This window comes from Bos indicus x Bos taurus, chromosome 8, assembly GCF_003369695.1.
Source record: "Bos indicus x Bos taurus breed Angus x Brahman F1 hybrid chromosome 8, Bos_hybrid_MaternalHap_v2.0, whole genome shotgun sequence".
Lineage (NCBI taxonomy): Eukaryota > Metazoa > Chordata > Mammalia > Artiodactyla > Bovidae > Bos > Bos indicus x Bos taurus.
In genome coordinates, this window is record NC_040083.1 from 91,084,476 (window position 1) to 91,105,518 (window position 21,043).

Sequence of the window (21,043 nt, forward strand, 5' to 3'; positions counted from 1 at the left end):
CTCATTTCTTGAGGCTAGAGACCCCTCCATATGGGCCATATACCCAGGATAAAGCCCTCTAAGTAGGAGGAGTGGTCACTGTCACCTTAGGATGAAGTCTGCAATGAGCTTTTCTTCTTTTTAAAGAAGCCGAGAGGAGCCTGAGAAGTCTGATTCACTGTGAGAGGGAAGTGAAAAGAAACTAAAGAAAAGCTGATAAAATGTATGGACATAAGCAACCTCATGAGACTATTAGCCCCTGAGGGTTTATTTATGACATTTTCAGTTCTTTGATTCTGCACCCAGAATCAAACAGAATCTGAACCCAGATCTGCACCCAGATCTGACAGAGAAAACTTTGCAAATAGATGGATGCCAGGGTTCCAACTTAACTTGCCTGAAAGAAATTATGCCTAGTTTGGAAATAAAGAGAATTTGCATGGAGCCTGAAGGTAGATGAAACATAAGTATATTTAGATACAGAATTAAGTGTGAGGAAACTGCACTCAGCAGCTATGAACATGTAGGTGACTCTCTTGGTAAATTCTAGAGATCTCTCTAATTACGCTATGATAGACAGAAAGGCTATATGTAGCTCCAGTTAATTAGAATGTAAGTAGGCATAATCCCATACACAGGAGGAGGAGTAAACAGCACTAGTATGATTAAAAGAGCAGAAGAGTGCCAGGAATAGCATTTTTGTTTCTAAAAAATTGCCTTGATTTTTATATTATATGCAATGACCACAACTTTGAAGGTGTTAAGTATCTTGGAGGCAGACATGAATACCAGATTGCCCTAGTTAGTTTTAAGGAGATTACATTAAGGCTGTTACACTGTTCTTGCCTTGCTGAAGTCAAGATGTGTACTAGAACTAGCCTGTCATTCACAATCATTCCCTCTACTACCATGGGAATCTTGTAATGAACAGCTAATCTCTTGCTTCCATCCTAGTTCTTGATCCAGATGTCCCAGGATTGAGTGATAAGATCATTCACTAGGAATTTAATGAACATCTGTTAAGAATCATGCCAAGAACTGGGAATATACAACAAAATTGACCTACTACTCACCCCTATGGAATTTAGGGTCAAATGGAAGAAAAGGAGAACCACCACAGAATACTCAGTGTTTTGAAAGGAGACCTGGTTTAGGTAAGGCAAGTGTTATGTCATCTTTAAAGTGCTGCTAAGTCGCTTCAGTTTTGTCCAACTCTGTGTGACCCCATAGACAGCAGCCAAACAGGCTCCCCCATCCCTGGGATTCTCCAGGCAAGAACACTGGAGTGGGTTGCCATTTCCTTCTCCAATGCATGAAAGAGAAAAGTGAAAGTGAAGTCGTTCAGTCGTGTCCAACTCTTAGCGACCCATGGACTGGAGCCCACCAGGCTCCTCCATCCATGGGATTTTCCAGGCAAGAGTACTGGAGTCTTTGAAGTGACATATACATTAAAATGAGGAGATGACTAGACAGAAAAGTAGCAAAAAGCATATGAGGCTAAGGGAACTGTATGTACCGACATCCTGGGGCAAGAATGAGCTTTATCCATGCGAAGAACTGAAAGTAAGCCAGAGAGGTGCCAAGTATCGTTATCCATTCGAGGAGAAGTTTAGGCCCTGGGGCCCCCTACCTTTTGCCAAGTCCCTCGTGGGGGTCCTTGATTTGGTCCAGCTCTGTGGACCAAATGTGCTAAGGCAGCCGCCAGTGGAGTGGCCTGTTGTCTCATTCTCTGTTGTTCCTTCTTCCTAAACCTGGTCCCTGCCATTAGAAATTTCGAAGGCATCTCAACAAGGTGAGACATAGGCATACCCAAAGTCCCTTCCACCTTTTGTACTTTCCTTTCTATGTTAGAGGCACTGATAAAAGTCATGTTAACCATCTTTAAATTCTCTGGGGCCTCAGAGACTGTATCTGTATATGCCTATAGGCTTTAAAGATCCTTTCTAGAAATTCCGAAGGATCTTCACTCAGTTTGTTTCCTTCCTGTGCTTTATTAAGGATCTTTGTTTTGGCCCCATTTGGGCCGGGTTTCGGCCCGTCTCCAGCACCACTTCCCAAACAGGACCCACTGTGGGTTCTGCTGCACTTGCAGCAGCCTGTATTGGGCTGCCAGAGGTTCTTAATGAAGCCCACCTGCCGCTTCCCTGGCTTTATCCAGCACCTTCTACGCTCTCCTGAAGTGAGTATGGGTAATAAACCTTGAACATCAGCTCAGGCTGGGCTGTGGGATGCAAAAAATTGATGAAAAAAAAATTTTTCCATTCTCCTTGGGTCATCTCTGTATGTTGACATATTAAGGGAACAGTACGTATTCCCATTATTTATTCCAATTAAATAAATCTGAAGTTGAAAAAGGAGAATGGGTTGGGATCAACCCCCCTGGCTGCCCAGTTTCAGCATTTGCACCCGCAGTGGGGACTTGCCTTAAAAGAGGGGACCCCGACCCCCGAGCCACTGGTACTGATCTGTGGCCAGATAGGAACCAGGCCGCACAGCAGGAGGTGAGCGGTGGGAGAAACCGAAACCATCCCCCCTCTCTACCCCACCCAGGAAAAATTGTCTTCTACAAAACTGGTCCCCAGTGCCAAAAAGGTTGGGGATCGCTGGCTTGAAAGATATTGCCCCATCTTACAAGATCAAAAAACTAAGTCTCAAGCCTTTAACCCAGGTACTGGTAACCTTTCATATTGCTTGCCCACATCCCTCCAGGTGGGCCTCCAACCCACGACTCGTGGGTCAAGATTCCACAAAGAACGTAGGCAGGTGTATTTCTTTAACAAGGTTACCCAAAAGGCATCTTCCAAACCCTAAATCTCCCCCAAACCCTTGTTTCACTGCAAGATGCGGAAGCTTGGCGGCCTCGCTGGGTCAGCCGCAGGGAGCGTTCCTGTAACAAACGCACCGGCTACCGCTTGGACTCAGTGCACAGGCTCTCAGCCTCTCAGCACCCGGGAGGGACCAAAAAAACCAACGGGCAAAATCCTGTTTGGACTTACCTCCTGGTTGACCCACCAAATTTGTTACTGAGCCAGGTTCATTTTTCGGGAGGCAGAGCCAGCCAAAACGCTGAGTTACCGAGGCTCGCAGAGAAGACAGTTTACTTGCAAGGCGAGGAAACGGGAGAACAAGCCTCAAATACACGTCCCAGAAGACAAGCGGGTGGAGTATCCAGGGGATGACCAATGAAGAGGCAGAGGAGGGCTGGCTGAGGCGAGAGGGGGCGTGGGGGAAAGGTGATTGCGAAAAGATGCGATTCTCGTGGTCCTGCACAGATGTAGCTAATCTACAAGCCTCTCCATGTTCAAAAGGTCCCCAGTGGACACCAGCAGGTGCCCAGCCAGAGGGTCGGTGGTGCTACCCTGTCCTAACCAGCTCAGCCTGAACTAGACAGAGCTGAGTCCAACATCCTGGAAAATAACTCAGGCAAACATCTTGTTTATGCTACATGCCTCTTAGAGGACATGTAGTCATAAGACATACAAGTCTTAAAACAACATTGATTAGTGAAGGCAAGTGAAATGGGTTTGACTAATCACTGTATTTGGTTTCAGATAAAACCAGGAAAAAAAGAGCAAGGAAATGTGAGGACTAGAGCATGTAAAAACATTTTCAAATATTGTCTTTAACACACCATGTGTAAACTCAAGAAACACTTATTAATTGATGGTGGCATCATCACTAATTTGTGTCCAAAATTTGACACCCCAGGCTTCCCAGGTGGCTCAGTGGTAAAGAACCCGCCTGCCAATGCAAGAGCCACAGGAGATGCCAATTTGATCTCTGGGTTGGGAAGATTCCCTGGAGTAGGAAATGGCAACCCACTGAAGTATTCTTGCCTGGAGAATTCCATGCACAAAGGTGTTCTGGCGGGCTACAATCCATGGGGGTGCAAAAGAGTCAGACATGACTTAGCAACTCAACAGCAACCCATACTTCATCTTGTAATCAAGGTGTCTAGAAAACCATTTTATTAGTTAAAATGTTGCTTGATTAGCATGAGTTTCTTTTTAAAGGTGAATAGTGTATTCTCTGGTGACTCAGATGGTAAAGAATCTACCTGCAATGCAGGAGACCCAGGTTCAATCCCTGGGTCAGGACAATCCCCTGGAGAAAGGAATGGCAACCTACTCTAGCATTCTTGCCTAGAGAATTCCACAGACAGAGGAGCCTGGTGGGCTGCTGTCCATGGAGTTGCAAAGAGTCAGACACGACTAAGCAATTATCACTTTCACTTTCATAACTGAATAAGCCATGGGAAAAGCCTGCTGCACCGTCCCTGTCCCATGGATAAGATGACTTCCCTATTGTGAACTCAAGTATATTTCCTTTACTGGTGGATTTTCTTCTCTAACCCATTTTTTTTTTTCATTCAGAGCAATGCTTGTCTGAATTTTTCTTTCTGTATATGTGGTATTATCAATTAAAGTATTGTAAGGTCCTCTGTCATTGGACTAGTCTGTCTTTTAATATTATGTGTTGAACTAACCAAACTAAAAAATTATAAATACCCTTACCACATCCAACCTCAATTATAGTGGAAGCCATAATACTGATATAACTGATAAGAGAAGATTCAATTATGTCATCCCTAGATACTGCAACCTGGGTAGATACTGCTGTCAGGCAGGTAAAATGATAGTTACATGAGTTCTGGAAGACTGTAAATTCAATCCTACTATAAATCCATCTATATTTGTGTAAGCTTAGGTAACCTAAGCTCCCCAAGGCTTGGTTTTTACTCATCTGTAAAATGGAAATAATTTAGTGACTATCTATTCTGTGGTGGTTAATTTTATGTGTCAGCTTGACTAAGCCATTGGAGCCCCAGATATTTGGTCAAACATTATTGTGGGTATATCTGTGAGGGTGTTTTTGGATGAGATTACATGAGATTCAACAGACTGAGTAAAAACATGGATTGCCCTCCCTAACATAGATGGCCTTCATTCAATCAGTGGAAAACTGAATAGAATACAAAGGCTGACGTTCCTTTAAAAAGAGGGAACTCCTCCCGCCTGTTTAAGCAAAGACATCTGTCTTTTCTCAACTTCAATCTCATACTGAAACATCAGCTTTCCTTGGATATCGAGGCTGCCAGCTTTCAGACTGGAATTCACACTATTAACTCTCATGGTTCTCAGGCCTTCAGACTTGGACTACAATTACACCATCAGCTCTTCTGGGTCTTCAGTTTGCAGGTTGTGGATTTGGAGACTTCTCAGCTTCTGTTACCACAAGAGCCAATGCCTTAAAAAAAATTCTGTATTTATCATGTTGGTTCTATTTCTCTTGAGAACTCTGACTGAGATTTTCATACAAAGAGTGTTTCTAAAAAAAAAAAGAGTTTTAAGATTGAGTTTTTTTGAATTGGCTCTGGCGTTTCTGGAACTGGCTCTTTAATCTGATTAGATTTAAATATGCTAATTATTCTATTTTGAGTAGTAAGGAGAACACTGATAGTCTATGGCATGACTTGACAATGAAGACAGGAAAAAAAAAGGCACCCCTGGATACTTCTCATCAACCTCTTATAAGAATGAAAGGGCTGGGTAAAGCTGTATATGATACTTTAGAACATTTTTGGCAAACTGATAAATATAAGATTGGCTTGTTGCTCCTAGTGTTACTGGACAAAGTGGGGAAAGAAAATGAACTCAGGAATTTATATTCCCAACTTGTGTGCCCTATAAATGATCTGAAAGCTTCTATGTGTGCTCTGAAAAAGCTCCTTCTCTCCTGTAATCACAGGACTGAGATTGCTAAATGTCATTGGATCAGCTGAATGACAACGCTAATCCATCTCACAGCCTCTTGGGATGTCTACTGTTAAAGCTGCTCTGAAGATTCAATTAGATAACTCAAAAAACCTGGTAGCAAAGTTTCTGGTATACAGTAAAAACTCAATAAGCATTTTGGTCTGAATTTTTTCTATATACATGGCTTATTTTCAGCTCCCTTCCAACTGGGAAGATGGAGGTGACTCTACTCACCATCAGAGGTTTCACTTCTCCCCACTATTGCATCATCACAAGGAAAATATAATACAATCTCCTCCAGCAACAGTACATGGTCCTTGGGACTTCCCTGGCAGTCCAGTGGTTAAGACTTCACCTTCCAATGCAGGAGGTGTGAGTTCTATCCCTGGTTGGGCAGCTAAGATCCCACATGCCTTGAGGCCAAAAAACCAGAACATAAAGCAGAAGCAATTTTTTTTTTCACTTTTAACTGTATTTTATTTTTAAACTTTACATAATTGTATTAGTTTTGCCAAATATCAAAATATTGTAACAAATTCAATAAAGACTTTAGAACTAGTCCACATCAAAAAAAAAAAAAAAAACTTTAAAAAAGAATAAAACACAATACATGCCTCTCAGGTCATCCATATTATATAATCTTATGAAACTTTAAAAGTCTGATAAATGTCATAAATTTCAAGATGGTCATTAATTTTTAATTCATTTTGCAATATTTTCATTTAAAAATTAGATTGTGCCATTTGTTCTTCTACAATGCCTCAGGCCAGATCCAAAAGAGGGTGGGCTGCCAAGAGGGAGAAATGTTTATGACCATGATCGTCTTTAGTAGCAAAGAACAGAAAAGCCCAAAGTAAGTGGCTTAAACAAATAAGACAGTGTATTGAGTCTATTAACAAGAAATACAAAGATTAAACAAGTATGGCAACAACATAATTAGAGTTCCAGTATTTTTCTGCAACTCATTTGGCTCAGACCTTGGGTGTTGGCTTTGTCCTCAGACCAGCTCCCCTCATGGTCTCAGGATATCATCCACCTTAAGATACAACATCCAAATGGAAAACTTCCCTCCAAATTTCAAAAATGTCTCTTTCAGGCAATCTCCATTCTCTTCAGATGTCTCTGACATCTCATTGGCCAGAATTATGCCACATTCTGTGCCTACACGAATCACTGGATGAGGAAAAAAAGAACACCATGATTGGTCTACGCCAATCACCACTCACCTGTGGGGGATGGAGTGAGTCCAGAATCACAGAAGCACTGGGACATATGTGGGTACAATTAAAAAGGAGAAAGGTTATGCAACAAGAGTGTAAACAGCAGAGATTTTTAAACTGATTAAACTTTCTACCAGAAGCAATAGAAATCTGTGAAAACCACATACAAAGGCTGAGAGGAAAATACCTAGTCAAGGTTAAAACACAACAAAGAAACAGTGAAATGGGAAGCCTTAGAGATAAAGAAAATCCAGAGACTAAGAGGCTGCCAGTTTCCAGCATTATAAATTATTTGTGTTCTAGGGCACATAAACCTTTGTCTTTGGGATAGACTGTCTAACCACCCTAGAAAGGGAATATGATAGGGTGAAAGTTACTAGGATTCATATATACAGATGAGAAGTATTCTACAAATGTTTAAACTAGAAATACTTCTGCAGTCAGCCAAAGGACACAAAGAAAGAAGGCAAAGCTTAGAGAATCAAAATGTCTGGACAAGTTAATTGAGGGGTAATCTTTGCCCATAAGTTACAGAAAATACTTGAAATGCATCAGAAACCAGAAGAGCACATCTCCCCCAACCAAATTTTCATTTGTTGTTGAAATAATTAGGGGAGGTAGTAAAAGCAGGAGGGGCAAACTGTGCTGATTGGCAACTGAATAGCCCTTCCTAATAATGGATCTTATTTTTGTTCACAGTCCACTAAATGGACATGGTTTTCCAATGGATGCTGACCCATCTCTGTACCTCTGGGTTAGTCTTGATTGTCTAAGTTAGTATGATGGTCTCATCTCCCTCACCTGTGATCACTTTAGGCATGAACATGTGATATGGGTTCAGCCCATGGGGTACCAAGCAAAATAAATTAAAATAATAATAATAAACCCATTCCTAGTCATATCCTGATGGAATTTCAGAACGCTAAGAACAAAGAGAAAATTGTAAGAAGTTCTCAGAAAAAGAAGAAAAGAATCCCACAAAGTAGCAAGAATCAGATTTCTCATTGGCAACAATGGATGCCAAAATAAAAAGACTAAAGAGAAAAACAAATATTGTATAATATCATATACATGTGGAGTCTAGAAAAATGGTACAGATGAATTTATTTGCAAAGTAGAAAGTCACAGATATAAAGAACAAACTCATGTCTACCAAGCGGGGAAGGAGGAGGGGGATGAATTAGGAGATTGGGATTGACCTGCATACACTACTATGTATAAAATATCAATAGGTAACTAATGAGAACCAACTGTATAGCAGAGGGAACTCTACTCAGTGCTCTATGGTGACCTAAATGGGAAGGAAATCTAAAAGAGATGGGATATATATTTGTATATACATATAACTGATTCATTTTGCTGTACAGCAGAAACTAAATACAGCATTGTAAAGCAACTATACTCCAATGAAAATTAATTTAAAATAATTATCACTGATTGCAAAAAAATTAATCTGAAATTAATAAGGTATATCATGGAGAAAAGATGTATTGCATGCTAAAGTTCTTGTCTGTTGGGCAGAAAAATAAACATACCAATTGTACCTTATTTTTTAACTTTTATTATTAAAAATTTGAAAGCACACATAAAAGTAGAGAAAACAAACCTCAGTATATGCATCATCTAGATACAATAGTTTCCTACATTTTCCATATACCTGTAGTATTTTAAAATGATTCCCAGATATTGTGATTCTTCACTTCTAAATATGTCAGTATCCATCTCTAAAAAGTTACCTTTTACATAATCCCAATACCATTCTGACACCTAACAAGATAATTTCATAGTATTGTTTACTATCCAGTCATATTCATATTTCCCTAGTTACCCCTCAAAAATCTTTTTACAGTTATTTTGTTCAAACCAGGCCCACACACAGTATTTGGTTGATATGCCTCTCAAATCCCTTTTAATTTTGAATAATTCCCCAGCTCGCTCCAATGCAAAAAGAAAAACAAAATCCTACAAAGTGAAAAATTCCAAAATTTTCCATGCAATTTTTATGAAAAGAGACCAGGTCAGTTGGTAATTAAATTGTGACTAGACCAGATCATAGAATGATAGTCTATGGTTGTCTCCTTATAGTAAGTACCATTTATCTCTTTCACTAGCTACCACATTAGTAAGAAGTTTGACCGGACTGGATTTAAAGCTTGACATTAAAACTTCAAGCTTACTAGTGTTGTTAGAAGAGTTCTAAGAAGTGCTGAGCACTCCACATTACATCTCATCATGAAACATGTTATTTCAAGTTGACCATTTTTAGAAACACTAAGCTTGGTCAGTGGGTTCAGAGGGTGACAATCTGACTCCTCCAATACAAAGTGAGATTCCCTTTTAAAGAACAAGTTAACTACAGGATGATACTTGGTACTTTGGTAAAAGCATTCTTGGGTTTAAGGGAGGGGCAGGGAGTAAATCACAAACTACTTAGACATTAACAAAATGAGAACACAGTATATCAAAAAGCCAGAAAAGCAAATACGGCAGAAAGAATAAACTTATTTCAAAGAAGCAGAAATTGAGGAATCAGGAAAAATTAGATTTGACCCCTAAGCAACCCAAAAGCTGTTCTAGGGGAAAAAAATCAATAAAATAGACAAGTATTTAGCAAGTCGGATTCAAAGTAAAAGGCAAAAGCATGCAAACAAAATGACAGTTGATATGTTAAAAAGAGAGAGAGAGAGAGAGAAATGTGTTCCAGAAAATAGAGATGAAATTCTTAGAAAATATAAATGACTAGGTTAGCTCCAATTTTTTTTTAATTTTAAAACCCAAACTAGTCAAGATGAGAAACTGATCTAGTAGAATTAGATGAATTAGAAAAATTAGTGTATCAATGAATACAATTCACCACATTGACAGAGTGAAGGAGCAAAGCATTATGGAAAGGATAATAGCTAACTCTGATACTGAAATCACTATGTGCCAGGCACTTCTGTAATCACTTTAAATATAACTCATTTAGGCACTAAATACTCCAGAAGCACATGAGCATTTAATCCCACTCCTGTTTAAAATTCTTAAACAAAATATATTTTAGGAAGAAAAAGAAACATCACTATTCCAAAAAAAAAAAAAAAATAGAGTTAAGGTATCTACTGGAAATCCATAGCAAGCTCTACACCTGATGGTGGTATCAGAACTTTTCAAATCAAATGTCAAATTCAACTCAAAATAGTTTAAACAGAAAATGACTTCACAAGGGACTTTAAAGTTCCAGGAAATTCATCTAGATTGGCAATACCCGGATCCAAGGACTCCCCAACCGGGATACAAAAGGTTATTCAATGTTCAAGGGCATCAAAATTTTGCAGGAGCAACGTACCCTGCTGCATATCAACTAAGATTCAATTTATAAAAAGTTACAAAGCACATACAATTTTATCAGAAATATTTCAGATGCATGATTCTTTGATTTTGTCCAGTTTTCTTCCAGTTGACTCAAGATGACTGTGAATCTAGAGAAATCAGGAGAGCCCCCTCCCTCACCCATAGCCCTGCCTGATTCTTTTCTGTTGCTGTTGGTCTCCGCCCCCCGCGCCCGCCCCCATCACCCCCCTTACAGTGTGCTTCTGCTCAGAACAAGGTGTTGCCTGAAGAATTTCAGGATCTCTTGCCAGGAGTGCTCCTGGGCTGCCGCTTGGCCCTCAGGCTCCCCGCCCCAGAGCATGGGGAGGAAGAGGCCGCGGCTCCAGGACACACAGCACAGGGGCGCGTAGGGCGGCTCTATCAGGTGGCCCGCCCCGGGGTAGGACAGCATCCTTCCACTGCTTTTGCCGTGCCTCCGCAGCTGGTCCAGTGCCTGCTCAGCGTATTCTTTGCTATTGAAGCATTCGTCAGCCTCTCCTACAACGAAGAGGATTGGGCCCCGGGCCTTTTCAACAGGAAGCACACTATGTTGATTCCGTTCATCTCGGGGGTCGCCCTTGAAGTGGCGGATGCGCACAGCACCCGCAGCGTTGACCTGCATGCGCTCTGGAAACGAGGGGATGGGGGTTATGACCAGATCCCGGTACCTGAGCGGAAATTCATGGATGGCATTGGCCCCATTGATGCAGACAGTGGCTGCCACCTGCTTGAGGTAGCAGGCCATGGCCAGCCCAATCTCTGCACCTTTGCTCACAGATATCACTCCAATTCCCGGCTTTTGGACCTGAAGGACAAAATGAAGGGAACCCATGACAGGCCATTCTCTGAGAAGGAGCTGTCCCACAGGCCAGTAAGCTGGGATGACGGGGAGAGTCAGAAAATAAGGAGTGGGAGTCCTAGCACTAGGGTTTACCAGCTTTTGAGACCAAGAGAGATCATCATCTACTTACACTCCCTAAGCCTTATTGTCTTATGAGGGGTCATAATATTACCTACATTGCAGGACTGTTGCGAAGATCAAGTGAAACAATAGACACTAAAACTGCTCATCAAAAGCAGAGTTCTGTATAAAGCAAAAAGGATCTAATGCACCAGCAACATTCAAGCAGAGGCAGGTAAGTATTCTGAAGAACAAAATTATTCTCTCGAGCTAGAAAAAGAGGTGTCCTGAGTTCTTTCAACTATTCAGTTCAGTTCAGTTGCTCAGTCGTGTCCGACTCTTTGTGAACCCATAAATCACAGCACACCAGTCCCTGTCCATCACCAACTCCTGGAGTTCACCCAAACTCATATCCATCGAGTCAGTGATGCCATCCAGCCACCTCATCCTCTGTCGTCCCCTTCTCCTCCTGCCCCAAATCCCTCCCAGCATCAAGGCCTTTTCAAATGAGTCAGTTCTTCACATCAGGTGGCCAAAGTATTAGAGTTTCAATTTCAACACCAGTCCTTCCAATGAACACTCAGAACCGATCTCCTTTAGGATGGACTGGTTGGATCTCCTTGCAGTCCAAGGGACTCTCAAGAGTCTTCTGCAACACCACAGTTCAAAAGCATCGATTCTTCGGCACTCAGCTTTCTTTATAGTCCATCTCTCACAACCATACATGACTACTGGAAAAACCATAGCCTTGACTAGGTGGACCTTTGTTGACAAAGTAATGTCTCTGCTTTTTAGTACGCTGTCTAGGTTGGTCATAACTTTTCTTCCAAGGAGTAAGCATCTTTTAATTTCATGGCTGCAATCACCATCTGCAGTGATTTTGGAGCCCAGAAAAATAAAGTCAGTCACTATTTCCACTGTTTCCCCATCTATTTGCCATGAAGTGATGGGACCAGATGCCATGATCTTAGTTTTCTGAATGTTGAGCTCTAAGCCAACTTTTTCACTCTCCTCTTTCATTTTCATCAAGAGGCTCTTTAGTTCTTCTTCACTTTCTGCCATAAGGGTGGTGTCATCTGCATATCTGAGGTTATTGATATTTCTCCTGGCAATCTTGATTCCAGCTTGTTCTTCATCCAGCTCAGCGTTTCTCATGCTGTACTCTGCATATAAATTAAATAAGCAGGGTGACAATATACAGCCTTGACATACTCCTTTTCCTATTTGGAACCAGTCTGTTGTTCCATGTCCAGTTCTAACTGTTTCATACAGGTTTTCAAGAGGCAGGTCAGGTGATCTGGTATTCCCATCTCTTTCAGAATTCTCCACAGTTTATTGTGATCCACACAGTCAAAGGCTTTGGCATAGTCAATAAAGCAGAAATAGATGTTTTTCTGGAACTCTCTTGCTTTTTCAATATCCAGCAGATGTTGGCGATTTGATCTCTGGTTCCTCTGCCTTTTTTAAAACCAACTTGAACATCTGGAAGTTCACAGTTCACGTATTGCTGAAGCCTGGCTTGGAGAATTTTGAGCATTACTTTACTAGCATGTGAGATGAGTGCAATTGTTCTGTAGTTTGAGCATTCTTTGGTATTGCCTTTCTTTGGGATTGGAATGAAAACTGACCTTATCCAGTCCTGTGGCCACTGCTGAGTTTTCCAAATTTGCTGACATATTAAGTGCAGCACTTTCAAGAAATACCTAATATTTAAACATTTTTGAACTAGAAAATGAAGATCATAATATACCTAGTATTTATTGTCTTCTCTGTGCCAGTAATCATTAAGCTGATCTTAATCAACCCAGCAATCCTACAAGGTTGATATTATTATCCCCAATTTTAACTCAGGTGTGCTGTGCCCCAAGCTAAACAGACTGGTAACATAGGCAGAACAGACATTTGTGATATAATGTTGCCAGGTAAAATGAAAAGTATTTTAAATACCTTGGGATGAGCTAGTAGCAAGTTGGCAGCTTCCTCAAAATATTCCAGGTCCACCTCCTCCAGCTGCTTGGGCAGGTCATCATAGGCAAAATATGCTAAAGCCAGCACTGCAAAGCCACGGACAGCCAAAAGACTGGCCCGATATTCAACTAGACCCCCGATGCCCCCAAACAAATCAAGGAGTCCTGGGAATGGGCCTTCCCCTAGGAGCAGCAAAAAGAGAAGAAAATGAGATCAGAAAGAGTATCAGAAGGGCTGAGTAGATAACGGCAAAAGTACAAGCTGAGCAGAATGAATTTCACTTTCATACACAACAAAATGGCTTGTTACTTTTAAAATGTTGTGGGAAATCCTAGTTCAACAACTGGATGCCCTTTGTCTTTGCTTTTATCCCCACCAACCATGTTTTCCAGGTTCCTCAAGATGAGTCTCACCTGGAGGCAGGAACAGGGCTCCTCTGATACGACCTTCTCGGATGGGCACCCGCTGCAGGTCGGGGCTGGAGAACCAGCGCTGCAGCACCTGGCTGGCCTTGGGCTGAGCCTCGCCTACCTTGTGTATGTAAACTGAGTCATATAGATCCAGAGTGATCCAGGTGGGTGTGTTCATCACGTTCCTCTTAATTAGCCTGTCAAAAGGCCTCTCGGGCTTCAGGGACCAGAGGAGGCCCATTGGGTGGACCCCCATGTAGTGGCCCCCCACAGCAGGATCTCGCTTCAGGTCCAGTTCCCCAGCCTCGTTAGCCCTGTAGAAAGCTCGGGACCGGTATAGATTCCCCTTGTCATCCTTCATGGTTGCTATGAGGGTCACCATCTGCAGTGGGGGCAGGCCCGTCGCTTGGATGTGCACAGGCTCATCTGCCAGGGCACTTGCTGGGGTGACTGTCAGCTGGAACATTGGCAACAGGCAAAGGGACCAAATGGTGTTTCCTGCAGTGGGAGAGAAGACTCTGAGTTGGAGACTTTGGTTCCAAGGAAGAGGCTCAGACAAGGCTTGCACTGGCCCAGAAGACTTCTGGAGATTACTGCAAAATACACGGAACATTTGGAGGAGGGAAAAATAAGGTGTGCAGAGTGTACTCATTATTCTCATTTTACATATGAGGACAGGTTAAGTGGCATGCCCAAGTGTTGTAAATAATTAATAGTAGAACTGGAAATTGAAGCTAGGTCTTAACACTATAGCCTCCTGTCTTATCCATTACAGCACTGAAGGAAATCTTAGTTTTGTGGTTTTGAGTAAATTGAGCTTCAGTTCTTCAGCTGAGATCATTCCCAGATGACTTATTTCACAGGTGTTTGTTAGGCTCCAAGGGGTAATGCATGATTAAGTGTTGCCTGGAAGGATCAATGCGGCTTTTCAATTCCCATATCTACATAAACAAGAAATATGTTACAGTATTGTTTCTTTTTCAAATTTCCAATCCCTCTCTGCCATTGTAAGACCAACCACCAGCTCTTTTTAGAGTTCCCATTATTTGTTCTTTTTCAGGGAAAATAAAATTTCATGATCTGCTTCAGTGGCTTTCCAGTGGAGTGGTAAATATTGAATATTGTTTGTAGCAAAGAGAATAAAATATACATTTGGTCAGCTATTTCATACTGTGCCCTTTTATGAGCAAAATTGGGGTATTCTCCTCCCTCACACCCTTCCTTCTTTATTTCTCTCCTTTTTTATATACCTCATTGACAAAGGATTTGAACCTGTTTATAGGTAACAGAGACATAAAAAATAAAAATAGGATCTGGGAAAATATGAACTAGAATCAGAAACACTGAATGAGTGACAACCAAAGGAAAAAGGCAACCTGTCAGTTGTGTTGTTCTAATTATTTTCATAGAAAGAGCTACCAGCTTATCAAGGGAAAGGAAAAGGTGAGGCCTTTCCAATATTTTCCTAAAAGAAATTTCTCACCTGAGACTTTGACATAGATATGCATCATTTTCCAACAATGTCTTCAGACAAATTGTAGTACTAGGTTTCCCCTCAGAAAGTTTGATCCTCTAAAGTGAAGTTGCTTAGTTGTGTCCAACTCTTTGCAACCCCATGGACTGTAGCCCACCAGGCTTCTCTGTCCATGGGATTTTCCAGGCAAGAATACTGGAGTGGGTTGCCATTTCCTTCTCGAGGGGATCTTCCTTACCCAGGGATCGAACCCAGATCTCCCACATTGCAGGCAGACACTTTACCCTCTGAGCCACCATCCTTGATTTTATTTTATACAGGAATGTAAAGTGAGGGTTTTAGGCTTTATATTTGTGACCAGAAAAGATTCCAGAGAAAATAAACAGGGTTTGGAAGTGCAGGGGCAGAGTGAAGTCGCTCAGTTGTGTCTGACTCTTTGTGACCCCATGGACAGTAGCCAACCAGGCTCCTCCATCCATGGGATTTTCCCATGGCAAGAATACTGGAGTGGGTTGCCATTTCCTTCTCAGGGGATCTTCCCAACCCAGGGATCTGACATCCTATCTGTCAGCAATCCTTAGGCAGACAAACAACATTAGGATTCCACTTTAAATCACCTGGGAAGGGAGCCAAGCCTGGGCTATTAGAGAAACCTAATAGTCAGAACAGACTGGTTCCAAATAGGAAAAGGAGTACATCAAGGCTGTATATTGTCACCGTGCTTATTTAACTTATATGCAGAGTACATCATGACAAAGGCTGGAAGAAGCACAAGCTGGAGTCAAGATTGCCAGGAGAAATATCAATAACCTCAAATATTCAGATGACACCACCCTGATGGCAGAAAGTGAAGAGGAACTAAAAAGCCTCTTGATGAAAGTGAAAGTGGAGGGTGAAAAAGTTGGCTTAAAGCTCAACATTCAGAAGACAAAGATCATATCATCTGGTCCCATCACTTCATGGGAAATAGATGGGGAAACAGTGGAAACAGTGTCAGACTTTATTTTTTCGGGCTCCAAAATCACTGCAGATGGTGACTGCAGCCATGAAATTAAAAGATGCTTACTCCTTGGAAGGAAAGTTATGACCAACCTAGATAGCATATTCAAAAGATGGACCCTTTTCCAACAAGGGTCCATCTAGTTAAGCCTATGGTTTTTCCAGTGGCCATGTATGGATGTGAGAGTTCGACTGTGAAGAAAGCTGAGCACTAAAGAATTGATTCTTTTGAACTGTGGTGTTGGAGAAGACTCTTGAGAGTCCCTTGGACTGCAAGGAGATCCAACCAGTCCATTCTGAAGGAGATCAGCCCTGGGATTTCTTTGGAAGGAATGAATCTAAAGCTGAAACTCCAGTACTTTGGCCACCTCATGCGAAGAGTTGACTCATTGGAAAAGACTCAAATGCTGGGAGGGATTGGGGGCAGGAGGAGAAGGGGACGACAGAGGATGAGATGGCTGGATGGCATCACTGTCTCGACGGACGTGAGTCTGAGTGAACTCCAGGAGTTGGTGATGGACAGGGAGGCTTGGCGTGCTGCGATTCATGGGGTCGCAAAGAGTCGGACACGACTGAGTGACTGAAATGACTGACTGACTGAATAGCCAGAGTATCTGCCAAATACTCTGTATCATTTCTTTAGATCCTTTGGGATCTTCCCTTTATTTATCAGGAATCACATTTCCTTGAGGCACACCTAGAAGATCCATATCATCTTGTGCTTTCATTCACTCTTTTCTAAGGTGGGCTCCCTGCAGATCTCCACCCAAACATTAACTCTCTGCAAGATCACTCTTCTGCAGGGGCAGAAGAGGGGTCTTAATGCTCAGTTCTTCACTGTTGAAAGGAGATCTTCAGAAGAAAGAGAGAGTGAAGGACAAAATGTATTTTGTGCTTCTTTTACGAAAAAGTGATTTCCTAGGAAGTCCCTGGTGGTCCAGTGTTTAGAACTCCACTCTCTCAATGCCAAAGTTCTGGATTCCATCCCTGGTTGGGGAACTAAAATTCCGCAAACTGCTCAGGACAGCCAAAAGTTTAAAAAGCAAAACAATTTTAAAAAGAAAGTAATTTTCTGCAAAGGACACACTCCCTCTCACCTGATCCCCCATCAACAACCAGTATTACTGACCATTTGAAAACTCATGGTCAATAGAATAATTTGGAATAAACAGATTGTGAATGTTTTCCTTTAATACCAGCAGAGTTCTTCACAGAAGGAGGTTGCATCAGTTCAAACTTCCTGGGTCTTTCACTAGTCTTAGGGAGATAGGACATGTAATAAGAATAAGAACACCCCGTATCCTGTGTGACATTTCAGGGGTCCCTTGGTATTTTCTGATCTGGTCCTTCCTATAACTCTTTGTATCTGCTATTTCTTTCTTCCCAAAAAAGAAATCATTAAGAAGGGGTACTTGAGAGCCTTATTCCACACATTCTTCTTTCTTCTCAAAACTTCCTTATAATGTATTGACTCACTACTGTTGGGGGCCGGCGTGAGGCACTCCGCCCATGACAAAGGTCATGAGGAAGGAGGCTCGACATACGCAAAGGCGGGATCGAGCCTCAGGAGTCTCCCTGGAAATTCTCGAGCATCTACCCCCATAACCAGAGCCTGCCTACTTTACTACTTTGTGCTCTCCCCTACACCTCTGACTTTACAGGGGCTGTCTCCCACCACCTCTTTCGGAGAAGGAGTTAACTTAGAGCTCCAGTTAATAATAATTCCTGGGCGTGACAGGAGTATTTCAACCTACAAACTCCTCTGAATGTTCTCTAGCCTGCCTGACAGGCTTGTCCGGCCACATGTGATTGCTCACAGCCTCCCAACCATGAGAGGCATGAGATGCTTTAAACCTTCTAAAAACAGGTTCCTTAGAAAAGTTAGAAAACTTTTAGTATAAGTATAATGGGCTGATTAGAAATTGTATTGGTGAAGGGTTTTTCATTTGTTGAGCCAATGTTTGTTGCTAAGTCTCCACATCCCCTGCCCTTACACACATTAATGAATATATAGAAGAAATAAGTATTAACCTTTGATATTAATCACGTTAGACTTTAGGCTAAGTAAATTCTTTCCTTAACTAAAACCCACTACACCCTCACCCTATAAGAATGTAACTTTATTTGGGTGGCGTCTGTTTTAAGAATAATCACCCTTGGAGAAAAAAGTGTTCTGGTTGACTGACCACTGTCACAAGGAGAGGGTCGTAAATTGTCAGCAGGCCCCCCTGGCCAGAAGATGATGTAACACCCCTAAGACCTCTGTATACATTTGTGTGAAGCACCTGACTTTAATAAAAGTCAGGACTGCTGTCCCCACGTGACTTTTGTATAACAGCTCAGTGTATAAAACAGACTCTGAAAAATAAAGAATTGGGATCAGTTTCTTGAAATACTGGTCTCCTCATGTCGCTCTCTCTCTCACTCTGGCTGAGTCTCCATCTGGAGCGCGGAACCCACCATGCTTACTAATTATGCCTGGGCTGCTAAGATCCGACCGGGGAGGCCTCAGTGTCTCCTCTCCTTTGGGAGAATGGAAGGATGCCTGCGGCCTACGTAAGTGGTGCAAACTTCTTGTCTTGAAGTTTTATTGGTCTCCCGCGTAAACCAAGCTACTCAGCCTCTTTTCTCCACTGAATTTTCCTACTGAGCTATCCTCATTCTACTACTCTTTATATCTTTGATGAATATTTAAATAGTCGCCGAAGCCGTCTCCCCTTCGAATACCCTGGATCAGCCGGAGCTGGACCCTGGCACACTACATATTTTATTTTCAAATGGAATTCATTTGAATTACTTAACATAACTACTCTCCTGCATGCATTCTGCATCTGGTCTAATTCTCCCAGGTGGATTGCCAGCTCAAGGGCAGCAACCATGTGTTAAAACTTCAGAAAATCTATTGATACTCATATAGTAAATTATACAATGTATATACTTCAGAGTTATGAAATTCATAATGAGGGCAAGAAAAGAATAGCAGCAAACAAGGAATTAAGATATTCTACTTACATAGTGTTTTTGTAATGTAAAATATTAGAGTTTCTTTACAAATCATGGTCTCTCTTTATTTGAGAATTGCCTCCTAAGCCCAGAGATGGACACTCCATAGCTATGTTTATACCATGTGACCTCCTTCCTGGGGGCTGTTGCTGACTGGATCAGGATTGGGCACCTGATTCAAGACATGCCTGGAATGTTCCTACCTTGCCAATTTGGAATGGGGACTCAGAGCTCACCAGTCCCTTTATCAAGGTAAGGACTAAAGGTGAAGCAGAGGTAGCAAAGTTGGGTAGCAACTTCGGTAGTAAAGTTGACTTGCATGGCCATGCCTTTGACATCCTGAAATTTTGCACCCACGGTGCCCTCTTACCTCATGCTAGTCCTGTCCCTGGACTCTTTCTGTGTGAGTGTATCCATGAAATGCAGACGCTGCATCCAGATGATCACAGAAAACCAGCCTTGGGGTACAGTATGGACATTTGAGGAAAGACTGACAGAGACAGAGAGAAATTAGTTTGTTCCTATCCTGAGAAGCTCCTGAAGAAAGAAGGTCTGCAATTACGGAAATAAGCGTCAGAGGAAAGAGAGATGCGGGAAGATAGGTTTCAGAAGATTTCAGTCTTTGAAAGGAATGTTTCTTAGAATTTTGTTTTGGGGTCTCAGGACTTAGCTGACTATGCTTACTGTTTTATCTCCTAGTTTTTTTGGAGCTCCTGCTAAATGTGCAAAGCTATTGATTCTGAATTGTCAGAAATTCCCTGTAATGGTTATTAGTATTCTAGGTCTAGATTTTGCCATTTACACCAAGGTATATGCAAGGGATTAGATTATAATGATAGTTCCTGTAAGAAGTAGGAGTTCTCCCAAGAGCACATGAAATAGAAAGAGAGAGAGATCATTTGGTCAGTCAACAATGTGTGCTTGTGAATGGTGTCTCTGGTTTCTTAGCCACACACAGAGTAGGAAGTAACCACATGATCAGCAATCCCACAGTCACTGCCTTTGGTATGTGGGCTAAACAAAGTCGCCTTTCACAGGCTGATGAGGCAGATCTCGTGAAGATCTGGTAGGGATCCAAGGTAAAGTCTGACAGATTGCCTTTGCAGAACTTAGTTGTAAGCCTCTCGGACCTCAGATTAGTCAAACCTTTGTGTCATCTGTTCTTTATATAACACTCTCTTATAAGTTCAAGAAACAAGAAAAATCCAAAATTTAAATATTGGGTTGGCAAAAAAGTTCATTTGGGTTTTCCTTAATATCTTACAGAAAACCCAGAATGAAATTTTTGGTCCACCCAATACATACACATGTATACACACGCACACACTCTTACAAAAGAAGATTTGGGATTCTCAATGGGGTTCTGAGGAACTCTGAGGTTCTGCAAAATGTCATCAGGGTTTCCACAAGAGCTCTTAATTGGAAAAAAAGAGAAACAGTTTTTGAACTCCAAGTGTGAGGTGAAGGACGGGGCTAAGCAGTTCCATTCCTGGTTGTTTAGCTCCATAGGGTACTGTATGAAAGGACCATAGCCAGAGACCATTCTCAGTTTGAGACGCAAACTAGCGGAGGCTTTTGATGGCTATGAGCTCAATGTTCTGTGGAGAGGAGAACACTGTGCTGATGAGTGCCTCTCCTCCCTGAATTACCTCCTCTAATCCCACTCTTCTCTGTGGACTGAGGTAAAAAAGAAAACAAAGTCTATTGGTGTAATATAGAGGGAAATTTGCTGGTAATACAAGTGGTCCTGTTTCACTGGGCATGATCTTTAACAACTGAAAAATGCAGCAGTGGCTCCAGGAAAAGGGTAAAGACAAATCAAATATCACAATTATTTGACAAGTAATGGGGCTGGTTATTTTAAGTGGCCTTTGGAATTCAATTCTCCCCTCATTTCCCTTTTTTCTGTAATAGGAAACAATTACTGAACACTTACTAAAGGCTCGTCACTGGGTAATAGGAATCTGCATAGTAAAGCCTTT

General features: G+C 41.8%; 1 protein-coding gene across 3 annotated transcripts in view; it reads right to left on the reverse strand.

Annotated features, from left to right (window-relative positions):
* Nucleotides 1-8,496: 8,496 nt before the first annotated feature.
* BAAT (bile acid-CoA:amino acid N-acyltransferase) overlaps nt 8,497-21,043 on the reverse strand; it is a 39,613-nt gene continuing 27,066 nt past the window's right edge. For all 3 annotated transcript variants that reach the window (XM_027550414.1, XM_027550413.1, XM_027550412.1), the window contains 3 exons: nt 13,589-14,083; nt 13,155-13,357; nt 8,497-11,111 (listed from right to left, as the gene is read on the reverse strand). In XM_027550414.1, coding sequence (XP_027406215.1) covers nt 10,518-11,111; nt 13,155-13,357; nt 13,589-14,051 — 1,260 coding nt within the window. In that variant the 5' untranslated portion in view covers nt 14,052-14,083 and the 3' untranslated portion in view covers nt 8,497-10,517. The remainder of the gene's footprint in view (nt 11,112-13,154; nt 13,358-13,588; nt 14,084-21,043) is intronic.